General features: G+C 34.4%; 2 protein-coding genes across 2 annotated transcripts in view; one reads left to right on the top strand and one right to left on the bottom strand.

Annotated features, from left to right (window-relative positions):
• Positions 1 to 16,393, bottom strand: part of LOC311180005 (uncharacterized protein) — a gene marked incomplete at both ends in the record, with an annotated part of 33,306 nt that overhangs the window by 4,329 nt on the left and 12,584 nt on the right. The window contains one exon of the mRNA XM_084247683.1: positions 10,016 to 10,137. Coding sequence (XP_084103809.1) covers positions 10,016 to 10,137 — 122 coding nt within the window. The remainder of the gene's footprint in view (positions 1 to 10,015; positions 10,138 to 16,393) is intronic.
• On the top strand, positions 14,284 to 15,225 carry LOC311170907 (olfactory receptor 5AL1-like; the record flags this gene model as incomplete). The annotated part of the gene is made up of 1 exon (XM_084233400.1): positions 14,284 to 15,225. The coding sequence occupies one exon, from the start codon at positions 14,284 to 14,286 to the stop codon at positions 15,223 to 15,225; it is 942 nt and encodes a 313-aa protein (XP_084089526.1).

Below are 16,393 nucleotides of genomic sequence, written 5' to 3'. Positions count from 1 at the left end.
AACAAAACAAATTTCCTAAACATCCACAACCAATCCTCTGGATGTCTGTAAATTGCCTGGCTCACTCATTGAAAAGGCTGGGAAATATGTGGGCATCTCATTAGCAAGAAACACAACTAACACCCAGATAATAGTTTCTAAGAACATTCTTCAACTAGGACTCCTATGATATCTGACTGATTTGAGAACAGGGTGGGAGATTTATATGATGAGCCAAATACATTACAGTGTGTGAAAGTAATCATACCGAGGTAATTCATGTGACTTGTTTTCTGGTGTTCTTACAAAACATCCACTCCTATTCCATGTTCATGCATTTTTACTTTTATAAATGACCTTGTACCTATAACTCAACTTCCAGTTGTAAATTTAAGACCAATAGAGAAAAATTTTGTGACCAAAAAAAAGTATTGCTGCAAAGAGGATTTAACCACCACAGAAGAGAATTATACCAGAAATAATTATTTCTAGAGTTCGATTAGTCTTGTGCTTACTTCAGTAGCACAAAATAAACTAAATTTGGAATACTACTTAGCTTTATTAGCCACTACATACATAAAAATGTATATTTAAAATATCCAGTGGTTAAAATATATTTGTGTGACAGGAAATTTATAGAAAAGTTCAAACATAACACAGAAACTTCATTTTTAAATATGCTATTTGACTCCTTTTTAGTATTTATTTTCTGCCTTTTCTCACCAGAAGTAAAATCATTTTCAAAAGTACTATGATAACCTTTTTGAGGATTGTTTTTTGAAAGGCATATTCTTCATTTAAAATTCACTTCATTTCTTTAAATAATGACTGTGCTAATTGTATTAATTTTAGTAAAAGAAGGGGGAGACATGCAAAGGATAACGGCATAATAAAAATATCATTTATGAATAGATTTTATTCTAAATTCATTGCTAGCTCTTCAATATTCCATTTTTCACAATAATAAATCTTTGGATGCAGATGAGTTACTTTGACAAAGTAACTTCATCACTGTCTTTAAGTTGTCATGAAGTTGAATTCATCCCTTTAATATAGGCTCAGAATGCTGCCAAGAAGACTAGGAGGAGGGGTTCTTTGAGGCCTCTAGATGGAGACATTGTTAAGGAACCAACCCTGGGTGACATCTCTGGGGATACAATTAATGGGCCCTAGAATCACCTGTGCTCCAGAGTTAGGGTCTCAAAGGCTTATAAATTCCCATCAATTTTCATTCCCACAGCTTTGTAGAGATTCTCCCTGAGAACTGCAGCAGTTTCTCCATTAGAGGTGGGTAGAAAACGTTTGTCTTATTTTCATATAATGTTTTTTAAAAGCTCCAACACTGTACCTTAAAATGAACAAATTAACTTTCATTTTGGATGGCTCTATGCAGTATGTATATAGTCCAATAACATGACTGTTTAATTAAGGTCTGTTTTCCGGTTTCATTGATTTGGGGGCAGCAGACACAGACCATCAAATGTGATTCAGGTTTTCAGTTTCCTCCTAGAACTAGTCTCATTATGTCTCATGGACTTACTATTACTTCACTATTGAAGTAATGGGTACTTGCTCCCTGTCATCACCTATATCATAATTTTATTTCTGTGATTTTAGCTAAGATAGCATGTCTCATAGAATAACCAGTGAGAGAAAAAATTTCCTTAGGAAAATTATCCATTAAATCGCCACATACACACAAATATATTTAGAGAAGCATAACATATAATCAATGCAATAATGGATCATTTTTAGATAAATCATCTATCTTATACTAAAACAAATGTGTCAATGTTTTAGTAGAAAATGTCTCAAAAAGAAGGATATGTTTGAGAAGAACTATTTCATAAGCAGGTGCAAAACCCTAAGGAACTGCAAAGCCCCCGATTCCTTGTTTCATAGCACAGAGTCTTTAGAAATACACTCAAGGAGACATAAAACTCAGAAAGGAAATGTTCATTTCCCAAGTTACCCTTAACAGGACTGAAAATGTTCAAAAGCAAATTAACTTTCTTTTCACTTTGTCTAATAATTTTATAACAAACGAACATTCTAAGCTTCAACTATTTCTATAATGCTTTTGAAGGTTATTAGTATAACCTATTAGTGATATAAATTTTATGCTAATTTAAAGAAAAGCCACCTCTCATGTTAGCCTCCCACTTACTTAATGAAATTCATAAGAATATCGAAAATTCCTCTGTGATCAAAAATAGCATGCATAAATACTCCAAAATCAAGTCGTTTAGCTTCATTTAACACTTTTAGATACTGATCAGATGGGGCCACTGCATGCTGAGCAAACTTTCATATAATAGGTCACCTCTCACAAAAAACAAAAAGAAACAGTCTCCAAAGAACCAGTATGAACATGGACACAGAGGGCCAGCGATGGAAATCCACATGTGATGTATGCCTGCTAGGGTAGAATGACTAGAAAATGATAGGGACCTGACAGTGAATGCATTGAAAATAATAAAATATTTTTCAATTATTCTAAAAAATAGCTCTGATAATGTCTTCATGATCCAAATAATTTAAATGACTGCCGCTTGTCCACAGCTTATCTCAGAAAGTCATGACATGGAGCTCAAAAATGTGCAATAGTCAATGTCAGTGTTAATGAAAATGTGACCTAAGGAAGAGGATGGATGGGTGCTTAGGATGGGAAAGTAATTATAGAAATTGGCATAATGCCATATAAAATATTCTTACACAAAATTAGAGAATGAGTAAGATGTTCTTTGTTTAAAATTTTTTTCTGGGAAATTTACTGTTGCAATTTATAATGATGTATATAACCAGCAACACATTAGATTTGAGCATAAATAGAGTAGATACAATTTGGAAATATTCCTTTGGTCTGAAAGTAGATGTTTGCCAGGGGAGACTGTGGAGAGACCGAAAGCTGCAGATAACATATTAATACTGATAAACACAGAGAAGTCAAGACAAGAAAAATGCATGTGGAGACACAGAAGCAATATCCTATAGTATAGTGTTTGGGGATAAACGGAATGCCAGCATCTCAAAACAGGCTTGTCTCTCAGTGAAAAAGAATGCAGATTAATTTAGAAATATATTAGGATTTGTTGATTAGACATTTTTGGGAAGTATACATGCTATTATCATCTAGATTGATTTTTTTTTTACCATCTGCAAGTATAAGCACATTAGTGTTTTCTAGATTTAAATATTAGCTGTCTAAATGATTGTTTCCTACACATGCAAAGCTTAATTATAGCCTCTAATATTCAAATATCATGTACATTGACCTAACTGCAAAGAAACCCAAAAGTTTGATCTATTCCCCTCCCCCATTTGTTGTCACTCTTCTCTATCAGGTATGTCCAAACATGAATTACGATAAAGATATTATCTTGTTTTGGCTTCCAAATGGTAGACTCATCTCCCTATCTCTGATTTTTTTTTTCCGTTTGGTCCATGTTAACATTAACTTTCACCAAAAAGAAAATTCTCTAACAATTAATTTTTCATTTTTTAAATTTCAACTCATAATTTCTATTTTAATTCACCAATTTATTATCTTCATAACTACAAGAACACTCTTTTATTTAAAAAAATAGATAGGGGTTAAATCATGTATTCTGAACAAAATAATATGAAAGCTCATAAAAAAATCAATTACAAAGACATTAGTTGGGACTTAAAATTCCTCACAGTCAGTCAAAAACATAAGATATAAATGTGGTTTCTATTGTTTGCACACTGCAACTGTCAGTGACGGTACTAAGGAAAACTTGACCAAGGAAGTAGAAGAGGGGAATGTTTAGGGCAGGAATATTTTTTAGGAAAAATAGCCAAAATAGTACACAAAGTTTGGAAAGAGAAAATTAGAGGATGGAAAGGATGTTTTTACTTAGAATTGTTGTTTTTCAGGTAGCGAAAAGACTGGAATCTTCCTCAAGGTATTGTCTTGCCATCTAATAGCAAGTGTATATATGAATTCCTTGAAGACTGTAACAACTTCTCCTTTTGGACCCCAAATAGATGAATTTCAAGTCTCTTACATGGCTCCAGGGAATCTCACCAGAGTCACAGAATTCATTCTCATGGGAGTCTCAGATCGCCCAGACCTCCAGATCCCACTCTTCTTTGTCTTCCTGGTCATCTATGGACTGACTGTGGCAGGAAATGTGGGTATCATCACCCTCACCAGTGTGGACTCTCACCTTCAGACCCCCATGTACTTCTTCCTCTGCCATTTGGCTATTGTCAATCTTGGCAACTCTACTGTCATTGTCCCTAAAATGTTGACCAATATTTTAGTAAACAAGAAAACTATCTCTTACTATGAATGTGCCACCCAACTGGGGATGTTTGCTATTTTCATTGTAGCTGAGGTTTTCCTGTTAGCAGTGATGGCATATGACCGCTATGTGGCCATCTGTAACCCTCTGCTGTACACGGTGGTGATGTCTCGGCAGAAATGCGTTCTTCTGGTATCCCTCACCTACCTCTGTGCAGTTTCTACTTCTATTGTGGCAACATATAGTGTATTCTCTGTGGCATATTGCTCTTCCAATCTAATAAATCATTTTTTCTGTGATAGTGTCCCTCTGTTAGCATTGTCTTGCTCTGACACCTACCTCCCAGAAACTGTGATTTTTGTATCTGCAAGTGCAAATAATATTTTTTCCATAACTATAGTTGTAGTTTCTTATTCCAACATTGCTTTGGCCATCCTCAGGATGCATTCAGCAGAAGGAAGGAAGAAAGCCTTTTCCACATGTGCTTCACATATCACAGCAGTCACGATTTTCTACGGGACAATATTATTTATGTATGCGCAGCCTCAGAGTAGACATTCACTGGATACTGACAAAATGGCTTCTGTATTTTATACTCTGGTGATCCCCATGCTGAATCCCATGATTTACAGCCTGCGGAATAAGGATGTGAAGGATGCCTTAAAGAGGTTGCTGACAAATTCGTGTTGTGCTTCTAAATCAGTATAATTTAACAACTCATAGGTAAATGAATTGGTGGTTAGCATTGCTGCACAGTGTCAAAGGTTAGGTGACTGACATAAATTTACAAGAAATCCTGAGAATGAAATAAAGCCAGGATTTGGGAAACAGTGAATGAAAAATTAAACTGACTTCTTGGAGCTATGGTATTAATACAGAAAAAGCAATGTTTACAAACTTAGTCAAGCAGAATGCGAGTGGATAGATTGAAAGGAATAATTCCCAATGTCAGGAAATTGAGTAATTTTTAAGTGGTAAGTTAAAAAGTAGCAAAAAATATAATTAAGAGTAGTAAATTGATTGTTCCTGAATTCATTTTTCTTCATGGGTGTATTAGGGGATAGTGGATCATTGTCACTTGAAGAACTGCAATTCCAGATCTTTAAAACCTTTTTTGAAGTAAATAAGCAAAATTAAACCAATAGGTATATTTATATAAATATTCAAAAAAAAGTTTGATGAAGAATAAACACTACTGATGAATTTATATCCTGAATATTAACCAAAATATGACTACAATTATTTTTATTCCAGTTGATGTAAAAATACATTTTTATGATAGACACAGAATCATATCATTGAATATCCTTTTTCATCTGGGTACCATTTGATTGATAAACTCAGTGGATTCTCTAAGTTTTCCTTTCTTTCCACTGGAGGTGTCAGTGTTCTTATGAGGATGCATTAGATATATTTCCTGTAACATTATTAGGCATTCAATGGGCCATGTTTATCAAAGTTCCTATGTCATTAGAAGAAAAATTTCATTGTTATTATATAAATTTCTTGTTTTCTGACAGGTTTTGATCAGTGAATGTAAACTGAAAACAGTTGTGCAACTGTGAATATACAGAGATGATCTCAGATTTATGAAAACTCAGTTGTATTAACAAATGTGATAATAAATAAAGAAATTACCATTTACATAGTAGACCATGTTGGGCGTTTTCAATGAAGAAGAATAGTAATCTTTCTTAGAAATTAATTGACTTAAAACAATTGTACTTCTATATTAGCCATGTCAAGAATATCCCCCAAAATACTACATTTCATTTGATTTACAAATAGATAGAATGTTAAGACATTAAGTGTTAAGAGACAAAAGGCATCAAGCCTATATTATTTAAAAATTTCATGTTCTATACACTAACAGTGCAATGAGTAGAACTTTGGAAGGAACAATGTAAAAATGTTTCTCAATCTTCAGAAGTCTCTTTGTAAAAGCACTGAGGGAATATTTTCCTATAATCTCTGTTTCTCCCTCTTCTTTCCAATGGATCTGGGCATTGCATTTCATCAATTATTTTAATTTATTGTTCATCTTTTTTAAGAAGTCACATGAAGAAACACAATGAGTAGAGGAATCAAGTGAACTTTGAATTTTGTACATCGATAAATGTGTAGACACCATTATTACCATTGTAAATAGAAAGGGATAATCTTGTAAAAGTTATTATTCATGAAAAAAAAAGAGAGCTCTCCTTGTATTGGCAACCAAAAGCAATACTCTTTCATGCCAAACAGTATGATATGAGAGGCAAAAGGTGTTATCAAGGATGAAAAAGTTAAGCATGTCAACATGAATGTGGTAAGAGAAAAAACCAAAAGGAAATGACAGTGAATATAATTGGAATAAAGGATGATAGGATGGCATAGTGTACCTTAGACTGTGTATATCCACAGCTGCCATAGGATATATTCTATGTATTTATAAGTTAACCATGTCATAAACTATGTCATGAAGAGCACATGTAATTAGAAAAACACAAAGGGGGCCTCCCCTGGTGGCACAGATGTTGAACGCTAGGCTGTGAAGCTGCCCGCAGCCTCTGCAGCGCTGGTTTGATCCCCTGCCACTGGCGAGGGTCCCACATGGTGCCCAGACCTCTCCTGCCGCACCCACTGCTCCCCTTAGCAGTGTACTTTGGTCCTTTTGACTGTTCTGCTCCCCGCTTTGGCTCTGGTGAATTCTCTCACCCTCCAGAGCTTCTGACTGAACCCAGTACTTGTATAAATAAATAAATAAATCTTTAAAAAAGAAAAGAAAAACACAAAGGAAAAAAATCATATTACACTGACCCAAAAAGCTTGTGTGGTATTTCTGAAATGTCACTTGAGCATATTAGTCACAGAGAAACCAAAGAATCAGAAACCAACACATCAGACTTAGGAAACTCCCATAAAGCCTAGTAGCTTCTGATGTTTAATAGGGACTCACACTGTTTATTGTGGTCTACTTATGATAATAGAGGCAATCACAAAGACATTGAGCATGCATTAACCATAAGATAAGCATCCATGCTAAAGTACAATAAAAATAACTCCTAGCCTAAAGTCAACTGTCCTCAAAATTCCTTAAAGAGGAATACAAAAGAACAGCTGAGAATTAAAAATTTTATATCATCTATTATGACCAAAGATTAGAGACAAATGATCCAATTCTGATTAACTATTACAATTAATCTGATTAATTATAATTAATTATATTAATATACATGAAATTACTTAATTAAAACAAGTAGTAAAGATGGAACATCTCACTAGCAACAAACACATCTACTGCCAAGATATTAGTTTCAAGTAGCATTTTTTGATGAAAGGAAAGGACCCCTTGGCAGGGGTCCTTTGAGATTTGACTGATTCAGGACTGAGAGGAAAATCTATAGGACGAGCCCAAGTATATCACAATGCCTGAAAGTAAGGAAGAATTAGGAAAGAGAACTAAAAAAACAGAAGGGGAGCAAGAGAGAGAGGAAGAGGGGCAGAGGGGAGAAGAAAGAAAAGCAGACAATGATGGGGCATGCAGTCAAATCTCACATCATAAGAGTAAACAAGACATATACAAGGCTCAGATAAAGATGAGGCATAATGTCAAATCTTTCAGTTATCAATCATTTGGCTTTGGGCTAATGACATACTTTATCTGAGCTTGGTATCATCTGAATATGGTAATAATGAGATCTATCTCACAATGTTAATGATATCTTTTTTTTAACCCAGTGCCTAGTACATACTCTTTTAAAAAAATAAATTCAAATTTAAAATCCTGCTTCATTTACAATTCTACGAACTGTGCCAGTTCGGATAGGCTAAAGTTCATGTCAGAGGGTTTTTCATTGTTACTGAATCCCTGACAGTGATTAGTGTTTTCCTTTTTGGATATTCCTTACATTTTCTCACTGGTAAACATGCAGGGTGTCCTAAAAATTAGCACCACAAGGAAAGTTTTAAAATTCTCAGATGATTTGGTATAATCATCTGAATGAATTACAAGGGAGTTCCTTAGGGAGTATCACAAAGGGAGAGGGAAAGTATAAATTCCCAATACCCAAAGAAAAACTAGTAGTAATTTGGGAGAAGAAAGTATAATTTCCTGTTAAAGGTAAGAGTTTTGATTCTGTTTATCAGCTGAGTCTTAGTAACTCCCTGTGATTCCTGGTTTATGACATGGACACACTTATAGTCACTGATAGCTGATACTTCATACCACAAAAATTCATTGTCCTTCATTAACTGGGTTCCTGGAGTAGTGTGGTATTTTTTTTTTCATTATGAATTGACAAGATGTTAGAGAGCAGTTGATTTGTGAAAGTTGATAGTGGCATTCATATATTGCAAGTAAAGTTGAAGGAAGAAACATCTGAAGAAATCATCATTGATCTCACGTATTAGAATCTTAGAATCTACTAAGATTCAGTTTCCAGATAAAACACAGATGTCCATATCCAGGCATTCTTCTAGCTAAAGGGGCAAACCAATATTAAATGATCATATGGTCCTCACTCTCTGGAACTTATCTTCAAATCTTCAGGAGAGACTATGACAGGACCTCTTGGCCAATAAAACTATCGTTCTGATTGGGAAGTGTTTCTAGTTTACATAGGAGCAGGTGAGAGTCTTGAAATAACCATCACTTGAAAAATATTCAGGTTTGCTTATAATGGCATGCAGAATCTTTGGCAAATACATAAAACACAACCGTCAGGCAAGCTCTAAAAGTAAGGATGCTTCTTCTTATTATTCTTATTATAAAAAATGTAAAAATGTGTTAAACTGCTAAGACAAAGTTCAACTAAAAATTAAGGTCAGATTTTATATTTCATAAATTTAAAAAATAATGCTACATCATATAACTTTAAGAAATATTAAAACAATAAAAAGAATAAGTGGAATTGCATCAAATTATGGGGTAAAAAGAGTTAGGAGAGAAGAGAGAAAGCAAGCAGTATCCAGGAAAGCCTAGTACGATAGAATTATGAAAATGGTTATTTTTCAAAGATTATATTTTTAAAAGCTGAAAAGAGACCACTAACCTAAAAAAATGTCTGAAGACTTTTATCTGTTTAATTTATCTGAGTTAATAAAATGAAAAAAGAGAATAATCTATTAATAGATATGGATAGTATAACTTAAAAAGTCAATGTGCATCAAATAAATGTTTTAGAAAACTAAGAATAAAGAAAATGGGCCAAGAAGGCATCTAAATCATTTATTCTTGGAAGAATGTAAGAAATCTCAGAGAAAAGAAATCATTAAGATACACTGAATTAATTGGAGGCATTCAATACCTCAAATCTTCCTTATACTTAATGCAGAAGACAAGAGAAATTAATGGTGGCTACTACTGCTTGCAAACTAATTATCTATTCATTGTTGAAGAAGAAACTGAGGACGTAAATCCTCCACAAAGGCATGATGCTGTATCACCCATTTAATTTATCAGTCTTGTTTCTATTCTCTCCCAGTGATTACTAAATACTTTTATTATATCTAGAAACTTGAATTTAATGACATTTTATACATGATTCCAGGAAATCTTACCCAATGAATTGCTCTTGACAGTCCTGGATAGCGATTCCTTGAAGTGATTCCTTGAAGATTGTAATCTCCTCTCTTTTTGGTCTCCAAACAGATGAACCCCCAGTCTCTTACATGGCTCCAGGGAATCTCACCAGAATCACAGAATTCATTCTCATGGGAGTCTCAGATCATCCAGACCTCCAGATCCCACTCTTCTTTATCTTCCTGGTCATCTATGGACTGACCGTGACAGGAAATGTGGGCATCATCACCCTCACCAGTGTAGACTCTCGCCTCCAGACACCCATGTACTTCTTCCTCCGCCATTTGGCTATCATCAATCTTGGCAACTCTACTGTCATTGCCCCTAAAATGTTGACCAACATTTTAGTAAAAGATAAATTAATTTCTTACTATGAATGTGCCACCCAGCTGGGGGTGTTCTTGGTTTTCATTGTTTCTGAGGTTTGCCTATTAGCTGTGATGGCCTATGACCGCTATGTGGCCATTTGTAACCCCCTGCTCTACATGGTGGTGGTGTCTCGGCGGCTCTGCCTTCTGCTGGTGTCCCTCACCTACTTCTATGGGGTTTCTACTTCTATTGTGGCAACATACAGTGTATTCTCTGTGACTTATTGCTCTTCTAATGTGGTCAATCACTTTTTCTGTGATATTGCCCCTCTGTTACCCTTGTCCTGCTCTGATACTTACTTTCCAGAAACAGTAGTTTTTATATCTGCAACAACAAATTTGGTTTTTTCCATGATTACAGTGGTATTATCTTATTCCAACATTGTTTTGTCCATCCTTAGGATGCGTTCAGCAGAAGGAAGGAAGAAAGCCTTTTCCACGTGTGCTTCACATATCATGGCAGTCATGGTTTTCTATGGGACACTCTTATTCATGTATGTGCAGCCTCAAAGCAGCCATTCACTGGATACTGACAAAATGGCTTCTGTGTTTTATACTTTAGTGATCCCCATGCTGAATCCCATGATCTACAGCCTGAGGAATAAGGATGTGAAGGATGCCTCAAAGAGATTTCTGACCAATTCATTCTGTGCTGTTAAATCAATATAATTTTACAAATCTATAGGTAAATGAAGAGATGGTCAGTATAGGCTGTCATTAAAGCAAAGGTTAATTGAGTGATTTATAGATTAAATGTAATCCTGAGAATTTACAAGGAATAGGTAGAATAAAAATTAAGCCAAAACTCTTAGATTCTTGAGGGTAATATGGAACAAATCACTATTCATTAACTTAGCCAAAGTGTATGCAGATTGATATGTTAACAGAAATGTATCCAGGAATCAGGTGAGGTAGAAGTTTAAAAAATTAAATAATTTAAAATGAAGCAATGAAATATGAATAAAGGAGAGGGAAGTAGTTATTTCTTCTTTTTCCTTCCTCTTTTCTTCGTGGGTATGTTTGGGCATAGGGGATCAGCGTCTTAAAAAAAAACTGTAATTACAAATGGCTAAAGACTTGTTTACTGCACTTTAACAAAATTAGACAAGAATATTTAAAATAAAACTGTAACATGTCATTTGAATTGAGAAATAAAATAATAATAAATTTATATTCTGAAGCCAACCAAAATATGATCATAATTATTTGTATTCCAATTGATATGTACTTTTTTTGTGTGCTTTCAATTTGGATACTATTTGATTGACTATTTGATAGTGGATTTGGCAAGAGTTTTCCTTTCTCCCTGCTTTTTGGATTAGTCTTCATAATATGTGTAATGTATGTACTGTCCTGTGACATAATTAGATATTCAGTGGGCCTGTTTAAGTAAGTTCTTTGCATCATTAAAGGAAAAATTCACTGTTTTCATAAGTATTTTCTGTGGTTTGATAGATTTTGTCAGTTTCTGCATACCAAAATCTAGCAGACATATGAGACTTAGGAAACTCCTCTGAAGTCTGGTACACCTGGTATTCAATAGAGACTGACCTTGATGTACTTATGATACCAGAGTCCAACCACAAAGACCTATCACCACCTGTCTGTCTGTCTGTCTGTCTGTCTGTCTGTTTGTTGTTTGTTTACTGCACTGTACATAATGACCAAGCATCTCATTACCAAACCACAAGTCATGATGTTTCATATAAAGACAAGCAAAGATGTATCATTCATTCAGTTGCACCAGATTCATTTCCCAATTAGAAAAAAGAAGAGACACTATGTATCCAGATAGCTATTTAATGCCTTGAACATATATAGTTATAGCGTATATAATTCCTATCTTGATTATCATTTGCACAATATTACCAGGTTGTGATTTCTAAGTATTTGCTATATTCTCTTATTCAGTCAAAATATCTTGTTCATACACCAGGAAAAAGAAATGTAAGATTCTACCACCTTCTTTATTATACTGTATCCCAGAATTATATATATTTATTTAATAGAAAAAAATTAAGTGACAAATTTTACATATATAACCAGTATATAAAGTGCACTATCTTCTTTCTCCACATACTAAACTAACAATATATTCCTTATTCCTATCCAAGTTCAGAGTGACTAGTATGAAATTTAATGCCCAGAGTTTTTGCCCAGTGCCTTGTGCACATAGTAGGAAGAAGAACCTTGGAGGAAATTGATACATTTTTCATTTCATAAGATGTTATTTGTAAGAATTTTAAAAAGGTAATTCCTACCTGCCTTAAAGGTCAAATTCAAAAAGACTGACACTCTACATACACAAAAATATTTTTTTAATATTCATATTTTAAGAGTTAGGAGAACAATAAAGCAACAATTTTATACTCAAGACAGAGCCAAAGATAAACAGTTATTTAAAAACAGGGAATTGCATCAATAAATCTTCATAAATTAAGAAATCTTGGCACCCCAATTAAGCAGTGACGCTAATTTTTCTGATAATCCTACTTGCATTGTGCTTTGAGATAAGATCCTCTGGGACAGAAATACTGACAAAAACCTGAGTCAACTGCTCCCAGAGTCACTGGGAGGAGAAGTAGGAGCAACCAGTACCCAGGTAGGTTAGAAGAGTATATTCAGGATTGTGGTTTTGCCTCACTGGTGTGTAACAACATGGCCTTAGTAGTTCAAGATAAGAGCTTTGAAAATTACAGTATCATGCAATGGACTGGAACAAAAAATTGGAGTATATTTTGTAAAATAAAGTTTAATAGTGCTTTTTCTGATTTTATATGAGTTTTGTTAAAAGTATTAAAAGCAACTTGGTTAGAAGTAAAAAAAAAAAATTGAACTGGAAGGAAGTAAAGAGAAAACATAATTAACCACCTTTTTAAAAATATACATAGATAAGTTGACTCAAAATGTTCAAGAGATAACCCCAGGCTTATGTAGATTACTAGTTGCAGAGCCAGGTCTAGAAGGTAAGGCTGAATGATTATGTATTTGTGTGCATAGCACTTAATGCCCATTTTCAGGTTGTCTGCTTGAAGACTTCTGTGGTTTAAATCCTTCCTTCTTGCTTTTGATAATGCTGGGAAACCTTCCCGTGACCTCCCACCCCCTCAAAGTCTTCTAGTTAGAGATCTTCCTCTCTATCCTGTGCTTGACTACATCAGATTATTTTATTTTTATTTATTTATTTATTTATTTTTAATTTTTAAATTTTATTTTTATATTCCCTATACTTTTACAGCTCCCTATACTTTCCCCGCCCCCCACCCCACATAGAGTGTCTCTGGTTCATAGTTGTTTGTTGCTTTTGATTTTTTCTTTCTTATAGTTATTCTTTTTCCTGGTCCCTTATTTAAGTTTTCTAGATTCTTGCTATGAGTGAGACCATCCGGTATTTTCCTTTTTCTTTCTGGCTTATTTTGCTGAGCATGATCCCTTCCAGCTCCATCCATGTTGCTGCAAATTGCATGTGTTTATTTTTTTTGAATGCTGAGTAATATTCCACGGTGTATACACTGATTTTTTAAAAGTAAGCTAAACAACTAGTAGTACTCAATAATTAATTGTTTATTAGTAGAACTTAGAGGAATAGATGTAATATGTTTTTTTTAACCAGATAACTGTTTGGAAGCTAGCATCATTCACCCAGGATAATGTGCTCCAGGCATTTGGGCTGGATAGGGTGGTGTTTGAATTGCTCATTCTATTTCAAGCATTTAAATTTAGGCATCTTGAGAATATCTAATAAAGTTGTCTTGGAATCTATTAGTGATGTATTTGTTCAAATAGTTCTCGGTCTTTACTTTCTCTTTTAAAAGAGTTATGGGATAGATATTTCAATTACATAAAATTTAAAATAAAAGGTCAGTTTTATCTCTTTCTGCAAATCTCCACAATTTCATTTTTGGAATTTCTGCCTAGAATATCATTTCATCCTGAAACCAGAATTAACATGAAGATTCACCTTTTAACACATTCAATGTAAGATTATGAAGGGTCATAACCGGCACCAAACTTCTGTTTGATTATTCCCAATGGAGACCAGTCCACTCAGAATACATGTTCTGGAGGATTTTAAAATGTAAAAGACCTTCAAGCCTATTCCATGGCCAAAAGCAATCATTCAGCAGTGTCTGAATTTATCCTCTTGGGACTCACAGATAATCCAGAGCTTCAAGTCCTTCTCTTTGGTGTATTCCTGATAATCTATTTAACAAGTGTCTTGGGTAATATTGGTTTGATTGTGTTAATTCATATCAGTCCTCAACTTCAAATACCCATGTATTTTTTTCTTGGTCATCTGGCTTTTGTTGATTTTTCTTTTACTTCATCCGTCACCCCAAACACTTTGGTGGATTTTCTGTGTGAAGTTAAAAGTATAGGGTTTTATGCCTGTGCTGTGCAAGTGTGCTGCTTCATCACCTTTGTCGTGTGCGAGATGTATTTGCTCTCAATCATGGCATATGACCGGTATGTTGCCATCTGCAGCCCTTTACTCTATGTCATTCTCATGCCCAGGAAACTCTGTAACCAAATGATCGCCAGCACATACATCTATGGATTGACTGTGGGTCTCATACAGACTGTGACCACCTTCCAATTGTCTTTTTGTGGCTCCAATGTCATCAACCAATTCTACTGTGATGAAGTTCCCTTGATCGGGCTGTCCTGCTCTGACACGCATGTCAAAGAGCTGATGTTGCTAATCATTGCTGGATTGAACATCCTTTGTTCTCTACTGATTGTGACAATTTCATATGTGTTCATCCTCTTTGCCATCCTGAGAATTCATTCCACTGAAGGAAGACACAAAGCCTTTTCTACCTGTGCTTCCCACCTGACCTCCATAACAATATTTTATGGGACAATCATTTTTATGTACCTACTGCCCAAGTCTAGCCAATCTTTAAACAGAGATAAGTTTGCTTCAGTGTTTTATGTGATAGTGATTCCCATGTTAAATCCATTGATCTATAGCTTGAGGAATCAGGAGGTAAAAAATGCACTGAAAAAAATTATAGAAAAGTTGGTTTTGGCTATTAAATAGATGAAAAGTATTATACAGGAAGCTTGCCAAGCACCATTTGCAAAATAGTATCTTATCTAGTCTTGAAGCGGGTAAATGATAGTCAAATCCCTAATTTCCAGTGCCCAGATTCATGAAAAATATGTTTTACCCACCATTCATTCTCAGTGACTTTCATAGGAAAGGCAATGTGTAAATTTTCCGTTCCTGAATTATAAAAGAAGAGACAAAGAGAGAAAGAACTTAATCCTAGGTGGGCATGAGATCTTATTCATAAAGAAACAAATGGAAAATGGCAACTTTATCTGAATTTTGTGCCCTGTTGAGAAATGTGAATTCTACTGAAATAAATCAACACCTGATATCTTGAATTTCAGATTTGATGTGCTGATAAACAGAAAAGCATGTCCAATTTGCATAGATGGTGGATGAGTTCCCTAACACTCCACTCTCTGCATTCAGTTGAAAGGATAACACCAGCAGGGCTGACTTGACACTGAACACCCAGTGATACCGATGATGAGTCAGCTTAGTTCTTTGAGCTATGTTACAGCACTAGATCCCTCTGTCTGTTCCTATTAGGTGGCTACTCCTCCTGTACACACTTTGCTTAGCAATTTTATATTTCCCAAAGAATAGCTGTTGTCACTGGTAAATTTATTTCCTGTTTTTGTATCTTGGTTTCTTCAATGGAAAAATGGCAGTAATAATAGCTCCTTTTTCTTGGACTGATGGTGAAGATTAAGTAAGATATTAAATATATAAGGTATCACACAGGTCCTAGTACATAGCAAGCACTTGATTAAAAAATGTTGAATATTAAATTTAATTATTAACATTGTTAATGCATCATCATCCTTTTATTTTGTTTCAAGTGATAGGATAATAACGTTTTTTAGAAAAGGCAACACAATATGTTTCATTTTTAAATCAATAAAATGAAAACACAAATGATAAGGAGCTATTTTATATTGATCCTTAGAGCAATTTAGTCATTTTAAGTTTCCTTTTGTGTTTATGAACATATTAAATGGAATGTTTTTATGTTTCTCCCATTCAAATATTAAAATAATTCATTTTTCTTAAAAACAAAATTAAACCACTTTGGCTACATGCAGGAAAGATTAGATTAATAAATTGAATCTTTTTAGTTCCAAAACTTTCAAAGTAAAACTAGAACATCTATTAA

The sequence above is a fragment of the Talpa europaea genome (assembly GCF_964194135.1).
Source record: "Talpa europaea genome assembly, chromosome: 1".
In the NCBI taxonomy this organism is placed as follows: domain Eukaryota; kingdom Metazoa; phylum Chordata; class Mammalia; order Eulipotyphla; family Talpidae; genus Talpa; species Talpa europaea.
The sequence above is the reverse complement of the archived record's forward strand: the minus strand, read 5'-3'. Positions and strand labels throughout refer to the sequence as shown.